The sequence below is a fragment of the Melospiza melodia genome, chromosome 21, assembly GCF_035770615.1.
Source record: "Melospiza melodia melodia isolate bMelMel2 chromosome 21, bMelMel2.pri, whole genome shotgun sequence".
Lineage (NCBI taxonomy): Eukaryota > Metazoa > Chordata > Aves > Passeriformes > Passerellidae > Melospiza > Melospiza melodia.
In genome coordinates this window covers 9,440,663-9,459,440 of record NC_086214.1, presented here as the reverse complement: position 1 = coordinate 9,459,440, position 18,778 = coordinate 9,440,663, and the positions used below count along the sequence as shown (strand labels likewise).

The 18,778-nt window shown below is 46.2% G+C and overlaps 1 protein-coding gene, 1 long non-coding RNA gene and 2 other non-coding genes across 8 annotated transcripts in view; 3 read left to right on the top strand and 1 right to left on the bottom strand.

Moving 5' to 3' along the window:
* Positions 1 to 127: 127 nt before the first annotated feature.
* Positions 128 to 18,778, top strand: part of LOC134427929 (uncharacterized) — a 28,509-nt gene continuing 9,858 nt past the window's right edge. The window contains exons 1-8 of one of the 5 annotated variants that reach the window (XR_010030265.1): positions 128 to 175; positions 444 to 523; positions 1,096 to 1,119; positions 1,548 to 1,618; positions 1,761 to 1,867; positions 2,243 to 2,342; positions 4,786 to 4,882; positions 18,457 to 18,613. This is a non-coding gene — a long non-coding RNA (uncharacterized LOC134427929). Of the gene's footprint in view, positions 176 to 443; positions 524 to 1,095; positions 1,120 to 1,547; positions 1,619 to 1,760; positions 1,868 to 2,242; positions 2,401 to 4,785; positions 6,335 to 18,456; positions 18,614 to 18,778 lie in introns of those variants that run through there. The other 4 variants (XR_010030264.1, XR_010030267.1, XR_010030266.1 and 1 more) reach the window with 4 other exon arrangements.
* On the top strand, positions 1,363 to 1,436 carry LOC134428012 (small nucleolar RNA SNORD49). Its single transcript, XR_010030287.1, has one exon. It is a non-coding gene; the product is annotated as a small nucleolar RNA SNORD49 (small nucleolar RNA).
* Positions 2,098 to 2,171, top strand: LOC134428016 (small nucleolar RNA SNORD65). The gene has a single exon (XR_010030291.1). It is a non-coding gene; the product is annotated as a small nucleolar RNA SNORD65 (small nucleolar RNA).
* Positions 11,475 to 18,778, bottom strand: part of LRRC75A (leucine rich repeat containing 75A) — a 61,268-nt gene continuing 53,964 nt past the window's right edge. Inside the window, exon 4 of the mRNA XM_063174127.1 lies at positions 11,475 to 13,595. Coding sequence (XP_063030197.1) covers positions 13,010 to 13,595 — 586 coding nt within the window. The 3' untranslated portion in view covers positions 11,475 to 13,009. The remainder of the gene's footprint in view (positions 13,596 to 18,778) is intronic.

Here is an 18,778-nt window from a genome sequence, read left to right as displayed (position 1 = left end):
GCTCCGCCCGCCCCGTTCTCTCACGGCCCACACGGGAGGAAATGGGAGCCTCGGCTCCCCCCGCCTGAGCAGTGGCGCGGCCCGCCCCCCGCTCGGGGTGGTACGGCCCAAGGCTTTATAACCGGCCGCCGAAAGGATTCGCGCCCTTTCGTCCCGTGCCCTTGGAGCTGCTGAGGTGAGAGCAGGCCGGGCTGAGCTCGGGGCCGGGCTCGGGGCCTGCAGGGCGGGCAGCGGGAAGGCCCAGGCCCGGCGTACCGAGCGAAGCGCCCGTATCACTGAGCAAGCTGAAGCGCTCGCTCCCCCAGCTCGGCAGTGGTAGCGGCCGCCGGGCCTGCCTGGGCCCCGCGGGCCGGGCCGCACCATTGGAAGGGCGGGGGGGGGCGCGGCCTCGCGGCGCGTGGCACCTCCTGGCCCTCACCGCCCTCATGGTCCTTGTCCCTCAGGCCACCATGGAGGCCGCAGCGGCACCGCGACCCCGCCGGCAGCGCCCGGACCCCGCCGGGACCGCGGAAATGCCTCCCCGGTAAGTCGGGAAGGGTTCGGGGCTCGGCCGGGTTGGAGCTGTGTGTGTGGGGAGCGCTGCTGGCACGGCCTGCCCGGGCTCCGTGAGGGCCCTGCAGGAATCGCTGCTGTGGGGAGTGCTCGGCATCCAGCGCTGTGCATGGGTTTTTGTGGCGCTGCAGCCATAAAAATCAGCAATTAAAGCCCATTTATAAATTTTTAATATAATGGACCCTTTCTGTGTCATTTGAAATTGTACCCAGAGCATTGGGGTGTTTGCGATTTCAGTTTGAAAATTGCACTGTTGGTAAATACAGTCTTGTGAGCTGCGTTCTTACACCACTTTAAGTTTACATAATTCTAAATTTCCACGTTAAGAATTGCTTGCAGAGAATTTGCTCATTAAGAATTAATTTAGAGAATTATTTGACTACTAATAGTTGTCTGATGTAAATATTTCAGTGATTCATATCGGGTGGAAACACAAGCAGAGTTGGTCGTGAGGGTCTGGTTTTGTTCTTGTTTTTCCCTGCATAAACTTATTTTATACTTCTGAAAAGCATTGTAGTAACACTTCTGCTTTTATTCCCACAGCAGAAAGATGTCGTGAAGTAAAGAGTAAGTTCAATTTTTTCTTTTTACATTAAGGTGGGCAAAGTTGTTAAAAGAAGTTCCAGGCCTTTACAAGTCAAAAATAATTGTAAAAATTACCTCTTAAGTTAAATAAAAACTAAATAAAACTGATTTTGTGTATGCACAAGTTAAGAGTTAATGCTTGATGACACAGGGGGGAGATTGTACAACTGTTTAAGATACAAGCTGGTGTTTTGAGTGATTAATTAGAGGAGTTAATGAACGGCTGTTGATGATGATAACCCTGAATAGGAAGTGCCGTCAGATGCGAGAACTGACGATACCCTGGTTCTGGTCTGAAATGCAGCTACACACAGGAGCTCAAACCTCCACATTCACCCTCTAGAGCCAGCAGGCAGCTTTGCTGTCCCTGGAAACATCTCACCTTGTCCTTCTGTCCCACTTCTCTGCAGAGCTGGGCCTTCCACCTGGCTGTGACACAGCAGCACCAGGAGCAGCTGGGAGAGGTGGCTCTGATGTGAAGGTGAGTGATGGGTCTCAGTGCATTATATAGAGTTCTATACCAGGTGAAATGTCAATTTAGGGTGAGGTTTATAGGAAATAAGGAGCTTGAGTCTGTGTTCCTTAGAATTTCAAGCCTAATCTTTATTTTCTGATGTGTTTAGGTAGAGCCTGCAGGGCTGTGCTGGTGGTGATGTCCCCCCATTGATGGCACAGCTCTCCCCGAGTCCTGTGGAGGGCACTGGGACAGCAGAGCAGGAGAATCTGCTGGGTGAGTTTAATATTCATTGTGCTCTTAGCTGAGTGTGGTGGCTTTTGGCTGCAGCCTCAAAAAGAGACTTAATTGTACATTTAGAACAGAGTTTCTGTTGTAAATGTGTAATTAATGAAGCTCTAGGCAAAAAATGCAGTACATGTGTGAGAGCAGCTGTTTCTGCACTGCAGACACACATAAAGGTCTGTTCCTGTTCCTGCCACAAAGTGTCCATTTCCTGTGATATCACGTGATGAAACTAACCCAAACTTGCTGGAATTACCGGCAGATTGACTGGTGGTGAGCAAAAGGTTTTCTGATGATATCTGACTCATTAACAAAAGCATTAATGAGGATTAAAGCTGGTTACCTGACCCTGCTCCTGTGTTCCAGGTGCTGCTGCTGCAAACATCTCTGAGGCACAAGGACTCCCAACAAAACACCTGAGCTTGAGGAGTTTGTGTAGACAGAACATTTTTCTGCCTGTTACAAAGTGGTAACAGTTCAAATGTTTTGTTACATGTACATTAAAATAATTCAAAAAGAAAGAACCACTGTTTGGTCACTTTACTGCATGAAGGAAAATGGGCACTCCTATCATGTGCTGTAAGATGAAGATGTAACCAGAGTGAAAAATTTTCACTGCAGATGATGCCAGTGGGTTTTAGGGTGGTAATGAGAGTTTAAACAAGACACCAAGAGTGTAATTAATTACTGCACAGATTAATTAATTACTGCACAGATCAGCCCTTCAGTGCTCTGACAACCAGGGCAGCAAATCAGCTGCTTTTGTAGCTTGTTTGCAGGCTTGCTGTTTGTCATTTTGATCTCACACTTGAATTTAAAGTCTGCTGCAGAGGCAAAGTTCAAGGGTTAGGGGGAATCTTGGCAACTTGGAGATGCTTTAAAGAGTTACAACCCAGTGTCTGAGGCCAAAACTCCCAATTAGCTTAATTATATCACTAGAACTGGCAGGTTCTGCACTTCAGTGCTCCAAACATCCAAAGTGATGGTGCTGAGCCTTCTGCCCACCTGGTGTCAGCAGTGAGGGTTTTAGGGTGTGCTTTTTTTTGCAAAGGCTTTTTGCAAAATTTTAAGAATAATTAAACTAATTCCTCACAAGCCTGTGGTCACTGCCAAGGGGGGATCACAGTGGTCACTGCACAGCTCCAAGTGGGAGAGCTTGGGATTGTTTTGCCTTCCCAGTGCAGTTCAGCTGAAGATCTGAATTGTTTTTCATTTTGATTTTCTGACTGGAAGCTGCTGTGACCTGGTGCTGCTCGTGTGGCATCAGGGCAGTGTCCCTGTCCCTCCAAAAGCACAGGTGGCTGTGCTGCCTCAGGTGTAAATTGCATGAAATGCAGAATTTCAGGAATTTCTCTTAAAGTTAGTGTTCAGAAAAACAGGCTCAGTGTTTTTCAGAGAAATCTGGTTCTACAACATGCAGGTAAATGAATCTGGATTTTTTTTTCCTAGAATTGTTAGTGAAGTACATCCAGGGCTTAATAAAAACATTCAGCCTGGGCAGTGGAGTAGGTAAAACATGTTTGGAATTAATTAGTTGCTCTTAATCTGAAAGGATTTGAGCAGGATGAAAAACAGGTTACTCCTCTGCTTTATTAAAATTCCAAATTCCATTCTGTTCCCAGTGTTTAAAGAACCAAAACTTATTTTTGCCTGATTTTACGAGCTTGTGTGTTAGAACATGTTTATATTTCTTACACACTGGGAATAGAAATGGGTTTAAAGCCCTCAAAAACCACAAACATCCACCTCTTTTAAATGTGAATCTGCAGACCATGGAGGTAAAAGCAGCCACATGCCCTCAGCAAACAGAAATAATCAGCAAATTGTTTAATGAGCTGTTTAATTTGCTCAAGGAAGGTTTGCTGCAACTTGTTTTAAAGTTCTTGCTGTCTAATGTTGGAATTCTCTCATTAAAGCAGAGCAAAGTTGATCTGGGAAAACTTGAATATTGAATTTACCTGGGTTTATTGAGGGTGCAGTTGGTATCTGTTAGAGATAAATATTCATGAGTTTCATTTTAGCATCACTTGTTTATTGTTCTAATCAAAACCAAAGTTCCTCAGCAGGAATCCTTTAGCAGGCTGGGGTTTTGCTGAGATTAATGAATGGAAAATGTTATTTCTGTTAGAAAATGGTGCCTTTCAAACATAACAAATGTCCTCAGTGTTTTACTGTGATTTTCCAGGGGAGCACAGATAATTTCATGGTGCTTGAGGGGAAGGGAAATAAAACCATTCTGTTTTGATTACATTTGGAGCACTTAAAACTTAGTGTTGGGGAATAAACAGCAGACAAAAATCTGGTTTTAGAACACAATTATTTTGGATTTTCTAAAGGTTTCAAAAGAACAGTTGGCAGGAATCCCTTTGGCACTCAACAGCAGCCAACAACCCTGGATAAATCTAAAATAGATGAAAAGATTAAAGCAGAAAGAAAAAATATGCAACAAGGCAAAGAATGGCTGAGTGCCAGCTTTTAGCAATAAGAGAGATGGCAATGCCATGTCTCAAATCAGTGTTTGAGAGAAAACATGGAGATTATCCCCAAAATCTGGGCTGAGGGGCTGGAATTGAGGAGGAGGAGGAGAGGATCCACAGCTTGTAAATCACAAGCTTCACATTTCACATAAATGCTGGTTATCATCCTCATTTCTTGATTAGTATTGTAAAGCAATCCTGTCTGCAGCAGCATGAGAATCATCACTGATGCAAAGCCATAAATTACTGTAATTAATACTTGCCAGCTATTAATGCAATGTAAAGAGCAGCTCTCTCTTGGCTGCTGATCCAGCTGAGGCAGTTTGAGCTGCAGCTCCTTAATCAGGAGGGAGGAAGGAATCTCCTGTGTGTCTGAGCTTTTCAGAGTGCAAGAAATCCTAAATATTGATATTTCACTTCTTTTCCCCTCAGAGCAGGAGGAGGAGCTGTTAATTTTCCAACTCTCCTTCATCTCAGAAGTGAGGCACAAAGGAGCTGCTGTTGGTGTCCTGCAAGAAAAGTGTCCCAGGTTTGTTTTCTCCCAGCTAAAGGATGTCAAAAGCTTTGTTACAATTTCTGAGACATCACAGGCAGCAACTCCTGAGCTGCTCAGAGCAGAAACTCAAAACAACCAGGGGGACTTTGGCCTTTCTCAGGCTCAGGGTGTTCCTGGCACCCCCTGACCTTGTGCTGCCAGAGCTGGAGCACATTTCTGTGTTCCTGTGAGGAAGGACAAGGTTAATGCATCATTTAATGCTCTGCCAGGACAAACATCCCCTTCTTTGTCACCTCATGTCATTTAGTGCCTTAATTTTACACTTCAGCCCAGCTGTTATGAACTGATCCCAAACATGGGGAGGGCTGAACAGGTGGGGTTTGATTCAGGGTGTGCAAGGAGAGCTTATTTAAAGAACTTGGAGCATTTTCTGCTCCTGTGCTCTAATTCAGAGTCACATCTGTCCTGCTTTACTCCAGCCCACAAGGTGGGGCAGTGACCAAGCTCAGAGCATTTGAAATAAAAAAGATTTTTGCAGCCTTGAAGATTCTTTGGGGAAACTTGGTTTTTCTGCTGCTTCCTTCCCTGTTTGTAATAAGATTTGCAACTTTCATTACTGTGTAGAGAATCCCACACACAGTGATAATGTCACTCTTTAATTAGCTGTTAATTAATGTGTCTCCGTGTTGGACCAGCAAAGCCTCATTTGATGAGGTTTGATGCTGTGCAAACTTGCAGTTCATGGTTCCACTCCAAAGTGTGAGGAGGAGCCAGAGGAGTTAAAACTTATTTTTATTTGATAAAAATGAAGCAAGATTTGCCCTTCATTACCCTCCCCTGCCATGCAGCTCAGGAGCTGCCAGGCTGTGCCTGCTCCAGGTGGATTCTGAGTCAATAAACACCCCCAGCCCAGCACCTGTGTGCAACTGAAACCTGAACAAAATGCAAGTGAGGAAAGCACTCAGTGCAGGCTGATTTCAAATCCCTGCTGTTTTAATCAAATAGAGATGTTAAAAGTTTAATCTCCAATAATTGAGATTTTTGTTTGTTAGACTCCTGTTCATTTTTGCAAGTCAATACTGGATTTTTTTTCCATAACATTTTTTTTTATTTGTAATGGTTTGTGGTGAAATCATTGCACAGCCCAGCTGCAGCACAAACTCTAAACAGATAATGATTGATGTTTCTGAAGTTGCCTGTGGCTTTCTGCTGGGCTCTCCTTGGTTTTCTTTATCATTTTGATTTATTTCCCAGATGTTCTGATTGCTTTCTTGCTCGTGCTTTCCCAGATCCTGTCAGATAGTCACTCTAGGTTTGATTTTCTTGGTTTTTTGTGTATTTTGTGCACTTGCAAACTGCACCTAAAGGTTTGTTGGGTGCTGTTACCACTGAGCAGTGGAATAGGCTTGAGGTTTAACAGCACATTAAAGACAAACTCCCAGCTAAGCCTGAGGTTATCAGCCATAATAAAAAATAATAAATTTTCCTGGATAGCTGAAACTTCATTAATAAACACCTGAGTCAAGGTAATAGTGGCACCAATGATAATTTGGTTATCAGCTCTTATCAGACAGCAAGTGCAGTGCTAGGCTGAGGTGATCTGTGAGCTGTTTAATGCAGCAGCAGCTGAAATATCCAACAGAAATGTTTCACATCTGTGCCTCCATCTGACAATCCTGCAGCAGCCTGCAGTGCTCCACATCACCTCAGCACAGATAAGGAGCTGGGGCTGGAGCCCTGCTGGGAGCAGGCAGAGGCTTTGGTCACTCACTGGATGAAGCAATTTTCCTGAGCTGTGTCAAATCAGGTATTTCATTCCTTCCATCCATGGCAGTAAATAATAAACTCTTTGTGCTGAGTGAAATCCAGGGGATTCCTGCTGGGAAGATGATGGGAATTGTTTCAGAGGTGGGAGCTTTGAAATGCACAGTGATGGGCAGCCCCTGCACCAAGGTAGCTGCACTTTGAATTTAATTTATTGAATCATTCCAGCACCTCCCCAGCAGCCTGTTTGCTACTGGGCTTTGGGGGAAGATGCTCTGTGCTTGCAGGAGGTGAATAAAGCTTCAGTGTCAGGGCCAGGCTGTTTGGAAATGCAAAACAGGAGCTGCATCAAGGGCAGGGATTTCAAAGGTGCTGCTTTTATGCTTCAGAAAGGTCTGTGGAGATGACAGCAACAACGTGGTGTCACCTGGCAACAGGTCAGAGGCTGGAGCTGAGACAAAAGAAGGGTTTCAGGGAGGAGAACAGGGCTGAAAAATCACCAGCACCAAAATGGTTTGAAGAGTGGGTGTGACACCAGGGTGAGGGGACAGCTCTGGGCTGGTGGCTGCCCCTGCCCTGAGGTTCAGCCCATTTTGGGGGCTGGCACAGAAAAAAAGGACAATATTTGCATTTCAGCCCCCAGCTCTGCTGTTTCTGCACCTGTGGTGGAGGGGAGCTCTGAGCCTGCAGGAAAGCAGAGCTCGGGGAAAATGCTGAGCCTTGGAATTGATCATTTAACAAGCAGGTGGGTGCAGTGAGGATGAAACAACAACAGAAAAGGAATGGTGAAGTTGTGCTCTTGGGAAGTGGTGTGGAAATGCACACAGCCCCAAGCAGAGCCTTTTGTTCTGTGTGTTTGAGGCTTTTCCACCTCTGGGATTTTCTGCTGTTTCTCTGCATGCAGAGCTGCCAGCAGTGGGATCAGGGTCAGAGCCCTGGGGCAGCAGCTCCCAGAGTGGGATTGATTCTTTAGTGCTTGGTTTCCATTCCTAGAAGAGCTGGAAGTGCAGCTCTCCCCTGAGTGAGTGACCAGGCAAGGAGCAGCTGCCCAAGGGAAGCTCTTTGCTGGGTTTCCACATCTGTTGCAGCCCAATATCCCACAGTTTTCCATCCATCCCTGACTCTGCATGGCTGTTCCATAAATTTGGGCCTTTAGGAAGATGCTTTGAGGTTTTATTTATGTAGATTGTGTTTAGGATGGCTGTGAGTGCTGCTTGCAAAATCCTGATCACAAAGCACCTCCCCAAACCCTTTCCCAGAGCCAGAGGAGCCCTGCTTTTCCCTGGAGAAGGACAGAGCTGGCAGGGAGAGCCAGGAATGAAGTGATTTTACATCACACCAGAGGAACCCTGCTTTTCCCTGGAGAGGGACAGAGCTGGCAGGGAGAGCCAGGAATGAAGTGATTTTACATCACACACCTTGAAAATCCAGTGATAAATGCCCAGACCAAACCTGCAGTGAATTAAATATTAATATTTCTCTCCTCTTTTGTAAACCTCCAGTCTATTTGTCCTTCCAATTACAGCTCCCTGAGAGCTGCCACGTGCACTCACTGCAGGCTGGGATTGCTCACCCCAACTGCTGGATGCAAACCAGCCCACAGGTTTATTTTCTCCTCAGACTGAGTTAATAAAAAGCAAAGAAAAAGGATGGCCCAGAAGCCACAGGATCAATAAGCTGTTAGGAGCCAAGAAAACTCAGCAAACTGCACACATAATTAAAGGCTGTGTGAACAGGTTGCATCTTTTCTGACTCTATTAAATCAGCTCTTCAGTTTTATGTAAAACAATCAGCTGAGCTGAAGGTAAAACCAGCTGTGTCTCTGTGTATTTACAGAGAAAAAATGTGGGATAAAAAATGCATGGCCAGAACTGCCAGAAGAGGCTGCAAACAAAGCATCTCCAGTTCCCCATCCTTCAGGGGTAACTGAGCATGGGCTGGTGGGGCTGGCACAGAAATGACAATTTATTCCTAAACACCTTTCCTGCAGTGCCACCTTGGGATGCAGGGTTCCTGCAGTGAGCAAAGCTCTGGTGCTCCTCCCTGAGAACAAACCCTGTGCTAACATTTTATACAAACAGGTCCCAGAATGGTTGGAGGGGAATTAAAGCCCAGTCCACTCCAACCTTCTGCTGTGGGCAGGGACACCTCCCACTAATGCAGCTTGTTCCAAGGCCTGTCCAGCCTGGGGATATTCCTTCATTTATTCATGATAATTAATTAATATTAATGTTAATATGCCTGGAGCTTGGCCCTCCCTAGAAGTGAGGCTGGAGCCTGGCTGGAGGCAGTCAGAGCCCTGGGAGGCTCTGTCCTTCAGAATTTCCTGTTGAAGACATCTCAGAGCTGGAAAGCTGCTCTGCTCTTACAGCTGCTGCTGGAAATCATCCCCAGGCACAGAAAAACTCCACTGCCCTTGGAGTGCAGGAAAAGTGGGATCAAGGCTGACATCCCTGCACCAGAGAGGCTGGGAGGAGATTCCATCTGTTGCTCACCAAGGAACATTTCCTCAGAGGTTGGGTCAGTTGTTTTTACCCCTTTATCCCTGAGCCTTGAGATGTGGATTCTGCTAATGAGGTCAGTTTGTTTCCTTGGCAATGGCAGATCCCAGCTGATGGAGCTTTGTGTTTCCATGCCCTGAGTGCTGAGTGAGCTCACAGAGCTGCTGCTGCTGCTGCTGTGACAGGGGGATGGAGCACAGGGGAGCCCTGGAGGGGTTCTGCCCCTCTCCAGAGGCAGTTTTAGTGGGATAACCCAGAGTGGTGGCACTGCCAGGGGCACTGCTGCCTCCCCTGGTGTCCCCTTGATCCTTTAGGTCACTTTTTGGCTCTTCCTCTGGCAAAGGTTGGTGTTTGGGCAGTTTGGGGTTGACATTTGCTGCCTTCTGCCCCTGAGCAGCAGCAGTGCTTTTGGCCTAAGTTATTTTGTGTTTCTGGACATCCCCAGCAGCATTTCTGTGTCTCCCTCTGCTCTCCCACACACTCCCTGCTCAGGGGTGACCTTTCCCAGCTCTCTTTGCTGCTCCCAACCATCCTCAGGCAAAGGAAGCCTCAATTTAAATGAGTAACCACCTTCAGAACACAGCCAGCCTTGGTGCAAACCCTTCCCAGGTCCCCCAGCTGGCAGGAACTCTCTGGAACGTGGCACCAGCCCTTCCATGGCTCTCCCACCCCTCTCTCATTCCCTGCCTGCTGTTCCCATTCCCCTCACTGTCTGTGGGCTCCTCAATCTGCACAGAATGATTTCCAATTACATTTTTGTTGCTGAGCCCATAAATCTCCCCAGACTGGTTTGTTTGATGCCCAGGCAGAGCTGTGGTGCTGTGGGGAGAGAACCAACCAAGCCAGGCTGAGGCTTTTTATGCTTTATTTATTTTATGGTGGCCCTTTCCTCCTCTCCTGGACAAGAAATGACCTCATTGTGTTTTAATATTCTAACAGCAGCCATTTTCAGTCCTTGAATCCTTCATGTAGGGCCAGCTAAAAGCCTCTGACCCAAAGCAGCAGCCCAGAGCAGCCCAGGGAACATTGATTATATGTGGAGTGAGCCCTGAGCTTGTTTTGATGTTGATGAGCTGGGAAGGGAAGCTTCTCACTCTGCTTTCTTTAAAAAAAAACCAACCAGACCCACTCAGTGCTGAGCCCACAGGATCATCATTATCCTGAAGAGCACTAAGTGGATAATTGAGCTAATCCACACTGTGAGGGAGGCACTGATGAGCCCAAAGCTTTTAGAACCAACTCTCCACAACAGCTCTGCTTTTTTCCCCCTTTTTCCATGGCAGTAATTTGGTGCATCCTCCAGCATGCACGGATCTATTGACAAAAATCCCTTTCCAGCTCTTTCTGTGTCTCAGGAGGGCTCAATCCTCCCTGGGCACGGGGATGTTGTCAGTGCCAGTGGAACAGAGGTGCTCAGGCACTGCAACACCTGCACAGGGCAGAGGCTGGGGGATCTCCCTTTGGAGATACTGGAATTATTTCCCCATGGCTGATGTGTTTCCCAGCAGGTGAGGCTGGGGGATCTCCCTTTGGAGATACTGGAATTATTTCCCCATGGCTGATGTGTTTCCCAGCAGGTGAGGCTGGGGGATCTCCCTGTGGAGATACTGGAATTATTTCCCCATGGCTGATGTGTTTCCCAGCAGGTGGAGGCTGAGCTGGAGATGAGGCAGGAGCAGCTCCTGGGTGGTTTTTGTCTGTGAGGGAATGGAGCAAAGCAGGAGTAAAGCATGCAGAGCTCACTCTAAATGCAAAGTGCCTCTGGTTTGGGAATTTGTGAACTGGGGGGGTCCAGGCAGCTCCTCAGGCCCTGGGTCCTGTGCAAACAGCAGGGAATAAAAGCCTTGCAGCAAGGAGCTTGTGATTTAAATCATTTAAACAGGCAGAGGGGCTTGAGCTGTGCATGAGGAGCAGAGCCCAGTACTGAGGTACCTGGGTAGAAAGAAGAAATTGCTGCAGTTTCTTTTTCTTTTTTTCTGCAAAGAGAAATCTTATTCTTGATTAAATCCCCCTATGTTCCCCCAGCTCCTTGGCCCCCATGGTTTGTTGCTGGGACAGAGCCCCTGCTGCAATAAAAGCATTTCTGCCTTCAGGAGATCAACACCCTCTGGAGCACCACCACACTCTCAGCCTTCCTTTCTCCCACATTATTTTATTTTGGCAATCTTTAAAATTTAAAAGATTCTTTTATGATGCTTCTGTGTCCAGCTTATGCCCACCCTGATAAATCCAGCCCATAAACTGAGCTCTTTATTTCTCAGCCCCCTGAAGAAGCCAGAGCAGCAGCTCTCAGCACTGCCTTGTCCTCTGCTTTTTCCTGGGCATTCAACCTGGACAGAGGGAAAATTCAACACTGGGCCTTTATTAAACATTATCATTTATTTTGTTTATGGATAGCTGCTTTATTTCAAACAGAAATATTCCATATTCACTGGAAAGTTTGGTTTTTTTGTTTTTTTTTTTTTTTTTTCATGCCTGTTGGAAAGAGTTAGAATTTAAAAAAAAAAAACCAATAAGGAAAAAAGGCTTGGATACATGCAAATCATACTGACTGTTGCCAAATGTATTAAAAGTAGCAGAGTTTTTCCTAAGTTACCTTCTTGCAAATGGAGGACAAACAACCACTGGCAGCCTGAATCCCCTCTGGAAAAATGGACAGAGCCAAAAATCTGTTTGCACCCAAAACAGCCAAGCTGGAATCTCTGCTGGGAGCTGCTCAGGGAAGGGCTTGGGGCAAAGAAGCTCCCCCTGCAAAGGGAGTCAGCTCTGCTCCTGGAACACAGAGAGGAATCTTCCCCACTTTCCTGCCCTGCCCCAGCTTTGGGATCCAGTGAAATTCTGGTTCCAAAAAGCCAAAGTGCCCATTCCAGCCCTGCTGCTCTGGGCTGATCCATTTCCCACAAAATAAAACCAAAGCCCTGGCTTAGAAAAAACTGGGAACAAAGCACTTCTGGTCCAGGGGGCAACAGCCATGGCCAAGGGACCCCAAGGCTTTCTGGGGCTCTAAATCCCAGCTGGCTGTGTGGCAGTGACAGGGGATGAACCCCAGGCTTGTTTTACCTTTTTTAACCCTTCAGTGCCGTGGTCTCTTTTTGTCAGTGATGCTCCTGAGCCCTGACTCCAGGATTTGTGTGTCCCTCCCATTAAAAGCTCAGGAATTTTTAGAGCTGGTGGGAAACTGGGTTTTACTGGATAAATCCTGGGCAGGCACAGGTGCCAGCCTGGTGTTGGTAAGGCTGGAGGTGAGGGTGGTGTCCAGGCACGCTGCAGGCTGGGATTTAACCCTGCCCCAGGAAAACAGAGCTCTCCCTCTGGGCTGGGCTCACAATACTGAGAGGAACACCCCAGGTTGGTGTGTGAGCAGATTTTGAGCCCTGCTTTGTGTCTGAGCAGGTTTTTGAGCTCTGGTTTGTGTGTGAGCAGGTTTTTGTTGTGTCTCAGGAGCCAGGCCTCTCACCAGTGATTCCTGAAGGTTTGATTGAAGGTTTATCCCAGGCAGGTCCCTTTGGGGTGGCTGCTGTCTGTCCATCCCACGTGGGGAGCAGCTGAGATGCAGCACTGAGGGAAGGGAGCCTTTCCCTGCACAGCCTGGGCACCTCCCTGCTCCCCTCTCTTGCCCTTCTGAGGTTCTGCAGCCCCTTGGAGATGCATTTCTGAGAGAGCCAAAAGCACAGCACACCACTAATGCTTCAGCACACCTGGCCAGCTGTTGGGAAATACAAACACTCCACGTGATCACTTTGATGTGTTCTTCCAGAAGGAAATCACTGATGTTGGTGGCACAGGGGGAAGGCAGCACTGGGACTCCTGGAGCACCCAGGAGTGGGAACAGAACTCCCCCAGCTCTGAGGTTTGAAGTCATCCTTGCTCAAGGTGCCCACCCAGGGGCTGGACATCATGTCTGTGCTGTGGCTGCCCCTTGCTCTGGGCCAGGCAGCTCCCCAGCCTGGGCTGTTCTGTCCATCTGCACCCGGTCCGTGCTGCCAGCCTGGCCTGGCCCAGCCCTCAGCTCCTCCTGGCTGTCCCCCAGCCCCTCCTGCCCCTCCAAATCACTGACCTGACCCTCCCCAAACTCCAGGATGGTCGGCAAATTCCCCTGCTTGGGGCAACGCCTCTTCAGGCTCACCAGGAAGGGTTGGGGCAGCGAGAAAATATCCACATTATTGCCCAGATCGATCCAGGTGACGCTGGGGAACTTCTTGGGGTCCTTGAGGGTCTCGGTGAGGTCCCTGAGGATGGCCTTGGTCAGGCGGTTGCCGTTGAGCGCCAGCGTGGTGAGGCGGGGCAGCCCGCAGAGGGCGGGCAGCAGCTGCAGCAGCATCTCGTCCGTCAGCTCGGTGAAGCACAGCTCCACCGTGTCGATGTGCTCCGAGCTGTGCTCCAGGTACGACGTGACCCTCTCCAGGTCCTTCAGGGTCAGCGGGATCCCCGACAAGTCCACGGTGTTGTCCTGGGGCTTCCCCATCAGCACGGCCTTCAAGCTGTGGGGGGGAGGCGAGGAAGGGGTTAATGAGGGGTGGATCTGTTTGGGGACGGCGCTGCTGAGAGCGAAGTGTGGGAGCCTGGGTGTGAGAGTTTGGAACTTTCTGAAAGGCACAGACCCACCAGAGAACACTGCACCTCACCTCAGGTGTGGAGAAGGCTTCCAAGATTGACTGACAGGATTGGGATTGCAGGTGTGGAGTTGGTTATTCCAGATTTTGGCTGGTTATTCCTGTGATGTTACAGGGTGGAGAACTTAGAGAACTAAGAGTTTGGGAATTGATTGACAGCACTGGGATCACAGGTGTGGAGTTGGTTATTCCAGATTTCCACCCTGTAAGATCACAGGGTGGAGAACTGAAGAGTTTGGGAATTGATTGACAGCACTGGGATTGCAGGTGTGGAGTTGGTTATTTCCACCCTGTAAGACCACAGGGAGGAAAACTTAAGAGTTTGGAGTTTTACAATACAAATAAATACAAAGCAAGATAGAAATTTTAGAGCAGAGACAAGTGAGGATGGGGTTGGCTCTGCTTGGGGGCAGCACTGATGAGAGGGAAGTGTGGGAGCCTGGGTGTGAGAATTTGGAACTTTGTGTGCTGAAAGGCACAGACCCACAAGGAAATGTCAGGAGAACCACAAGAGAACACTGCATTTGACCTCAGATGTGGAGAAGACTTCCAAAACTGACTAACAGCACTGGGATCACAGGTGTGGAGTTGGTTATTCCAGGTTTCCACCGTGTAACATCACAGGGTGGAAAACTTAGAGTTTGGGGTTTTAGAATTTAGAAATAAATATGAAGCAAGATGGAAGTTTTACAGCAGAGACAGGTTGTTCTTCTTTACCTTCTTCTTCCTTGTTCTTCATGGGTTTGGGTGGTGTTTTGTAATTGGACAGAAAATCCACACTTCGGGTTTTGAGGGATCAGTTATTGGGTTAAAAGAGAAAATAATCCAGGTGTCATTTCTTAATTGGATGGTTTAGTCTTAGAAGACCTCATAACAAGAGATAGTTTGCCATTTTTGTGCCTTGCTCATGAAAGAACTCATGGCTGTGAAGCTGTTTCACTGATAAGAAATAATCAACACCTGAGTCCAAACATGAACTACCCCCTCTAGTGCCTTCCATCCTGACCTCAACAGAGTTAGAAAATAAATACAGAAAACCCACAGGCAAGGACAGGAGTTGTGGGAAAATGATTTTTAGATAATTATGTAATGTATTACAATTTATAATTATATTATAATTAGGAAATAGTCAGCTTCTAATTGTGATAGCATGAATTATAACACCTGTATTGTCTCACCCTTCTCATGAAACTAAAAACAGAATAAAAGATTTCCAAACACCTCTCAGTTGCCCCATCTCTGGGGCAGGGAAAGGCTGTTGTCCAACAAGGAGTTATGGAGAGGTTTCCTGGAGGATTTCAGCTGGGATGGATGGAGGACTGTGGGAAATGGGTTTGTGGGGAGTTCTCAGGGCTGACACGAGGCCCACACAGCGTGCAAACCTTGAGATAAGAAATGCTGACTTAGAAATGCCATGGAATAGGACAGACATTGCTGAGAGAGAAATGGAGCTACAAAAAAGTTTCAGAAGATGGCCTTGCAAATCAGACTGGATACTCTGGAGAAACAGAACTATGAAAGAGGCACTGTAGTGCCATCCATGAGGGCTTGTTTTAGATTATTGCCTTTAAGGCATGGCACAGCAAGAAGCTGAAAGACCAAGAAACTTATAATGCATTGTAATTTTAAAATAGTTTGCCTGTGATTGTGATGGCATGAATTTTAACACCTGCATTGTCTCACCCTTCTCATGAGACTGAAAATGGAATAAAAAGTTTTTAAAACACCTCTCAGCTGCCCCATCTGTGGGGCAGAAAAGGGCATTGTCCCTTTTCCAGCAGCTCTTCTGCAGGGTGTCTGTGCTGCTGGGGGTCACTGGCACATTCCAGGGCTGTTGTGCAAAGTTCATTTTTACCACCCCTGGCATAAAGAGGCTATCCTGGCTTTTCAGAGCCTTTCCTGCTGCTTTTAAAAGGGTGAGGAAGCCCTTGGTTAGACAGGCAGGAATTGCTGTGGGACATTTTCCCCTAGGAAGTTCCTTGAGCAGGAGGACAAGATTTTTGTCCTCTCAGTTGCACAGGTGGGAAACTGAGACCCCAAGCTTAGAAAGGGAAGCTCAGACACTTCCAGGGTGGTTTGACTTCATTGCCAGTGTGTGAGAACTGTTCTCTCCTTTCTAGAGGTCTACAAGAAACCCTCAGATAAATACATTAACCCTCAGATAAATACATTAACCCTCAGATAAATACATTAACCCTCAGATAAATGCATTAACCCTCAGATAAATACATGAATTCTCACAATCTCAGAGATTTATGAGCACGAGCTAGGCTGGACTTTCACAGGTCACTTTATCTCCAGCAAAGCCCTGCTGGCAAACCATGTGCTGAGGATGTTTTTAATGAATTATCCTGGATGCCTGAGGGGGTGGAAGGAGCTCTGTGGCTGCTGTGTCAGCTTGGTGGCCTCAGGTGTCTCCTGAGCTGCCCAAGGAATGATGCTGTGGAGAATTCTGTGATGCTGCTGCTCTGACTCCTCTGGGAGAGTTTTTTCCAAGCTGCCCATGAGGGATGACTGCCCAGAGATTCCAAATTAGGCAAAAAAGGGGAGTTTTACCCCAAAAAGCCATGCCCATGAGTTGAGTACCAGTTAAATCCAGAGCTACTCCACATCCAGAGCTGTAATTTGGTGTTGGCAGCTGCTTTTCTTGGACATCTACAGCCACATCATTTTTGGGAGCAGCCCCATGTGGGATCAAGGTGATGCCTCAGTAACAAGTTTTACCCAGCAAAAAAATCCCAAATCCCTCTTGTCTTGCAGCCTTTGAGCACCAAAGCAGCATCTCACCCCCAAATAAAGCACAGAGCACCCCTGGGAATCAGTGATAACCATTTATCAGCATGGCAGCCAGCGCTTGATCCTGGTTTTATCCATTTTTCCTGTGGGATGTCTGGTGTGGCCTTAAATAAGCAAAGTTAAGGAGATAACAAAGGGGGAATGGGGACAGCTTCAGGACAGCTGTATTTTATTTTTTTTTTCCCTATTTTCATCTGCTTTCAGTATTGCTGCACATTTGTTCTTTCCCTCAGAGCATGGATGGGATTTCTGCCAGGCAGGAAAAGGGGATTTCTCCCTGGGGTTCCATCCTTTCCCCCTGAGAGGGATTTAGCAGATCCCCAGTGGAACAGATTGACTGATTCCCTTTCCCAGCTGCCTTTTCACCCTGCAGATGAGCACAAAGATCCCCTGAACCCCCAGGTCAGAGTGGCCTGGGCTGCTCCTGGGGGAGGCTTTGCCCTCCTGTCCCTGGGGAGCCAACACACAAACCCCAAACAGGATTGCATCCAAGCAGGTCTGAGGCAGAACATGGAAATAAGAGGGATATTTATGTTAACAAACAGCTGGAAAAGCTCCCAGCCCTGCCAGAAAATTGGCCCCAAATCCCAGGAGGAAAATCTTAACCATTAAACAAATCCCTGTGAGCTTTAGTGGGGGATCAGTTACACCCACTTGGTTTCATCCTCACATTTTACAAGGCTGTTCCATAGGGAAAACACTGATTTTTTTCTTCCCCCCCAAGCTGGGTTTTGCCCAATATAACACCAGGATTGGGAATAGAGCCCTTCCCTAAGCTCCCACACTGGCAGGATGCTGATTTATCCACGCTCACGCTGAGCTGAAAGCTCTGTGCCATGGAATCAGATCAGAAAATGTTGTCATAAACAGAAATATTGATGTTTAGATCAAAGGGAATGAAAAGAAAGGGGTTTCCTCCTGCTTTAAACTCATGGCACTGCTCTCAAGCACTGCACAAATCGTGACTTGTGTCGTGTGCTGAAGGAAAATTGGGATGTTCAGCCCAATTCCCTGCAAAGGAACAGCTCAGGGAAAATGAAGAGGCAGCCCCAGGGAGTGAGGAATTCCAGCAAGGAATTTGGAGAGACACCTGGTGAGAAAAGTATTTCTGAAAATGTCAGTGAAACATTAGTGGGTGTAATGAGTCACCCCAAAAAAATCCAACACAACAAAAGAAAGGTAAAATGCTGAGATAAAAGATTTGTCCTGAAATAATGGTGGTAGCAAGGATCAGCATTAAATCTTTTTTCAAAATCCCTGCTCCAAATGATGGCAAACACTGGAGCAGAGATTGGGAAAGGAAGGAATACAAACAAATGCTGCCAAATCAGTGAGAATTGTGAGTAAAGGGCTGAGAATCCCCACCCTCAGAGGAGGAATCAAGACAAATAAATACATTTTTATTGTTTATTTGTCTTGAATAATAATTATTACATAATTATTTAGCTGAAAGAGGGAATGTGACTTGATAATAACATATTGTATATTGAATAGCCTGTACTATTTCATATTATACTTATATATTATTATTTTGTATAATATTATTGTATTGTATTGATTTATTGTTATTTATTATATTAATTTATATATTTATAATTATATTATATTATATTATAGTATAGTATATTACATTATATTATAGTATAGTATAGTATATTATAGTATAGTATAGTATAGTATATTACAGTATAGTATATTATAGTATAGTTTTTATTTATTTTTATTATATTAATTTATATTTTATATTATAATTATATATTATTATTTTATATTTTATTTATAGATTATAAATATTTTATATTTTAATATTTTTATTTTTAAATATTTTTATATTTTATATTTTATTTATATATTATAAAATATATCCATATAATGAGGATGAATGAAACAGAAATGAGAATTAAATGCTCTTTTTTCACCCCTCTTAATGCAGGATCTGAGGACACCTCCTGATGCTGAAAGACTGAATTCTTAGGGGATAAAAGGAGCTCAAATTAACCTGCAGCCATGGGACAGCCCTGAGATCAAGGACTTTGTGGAGGTCCCAAGTGGACAGGGCACTGCTGTGGCTGAGAACATCCAAAATCCTGGTAGGATTTAAAAATAAATAAAGAAATAAAAAATTGGCTGTGGACTGACTGGAATTGAGGAGCAATCAAAATTCTGCAATTCACCCAAATGGAGTGACCAGAATTGGAGTTGCCAAGTTCTCCAAAATTTAGAGCCAGGAAATTCCTCCTTTGGGTTCATCCTTA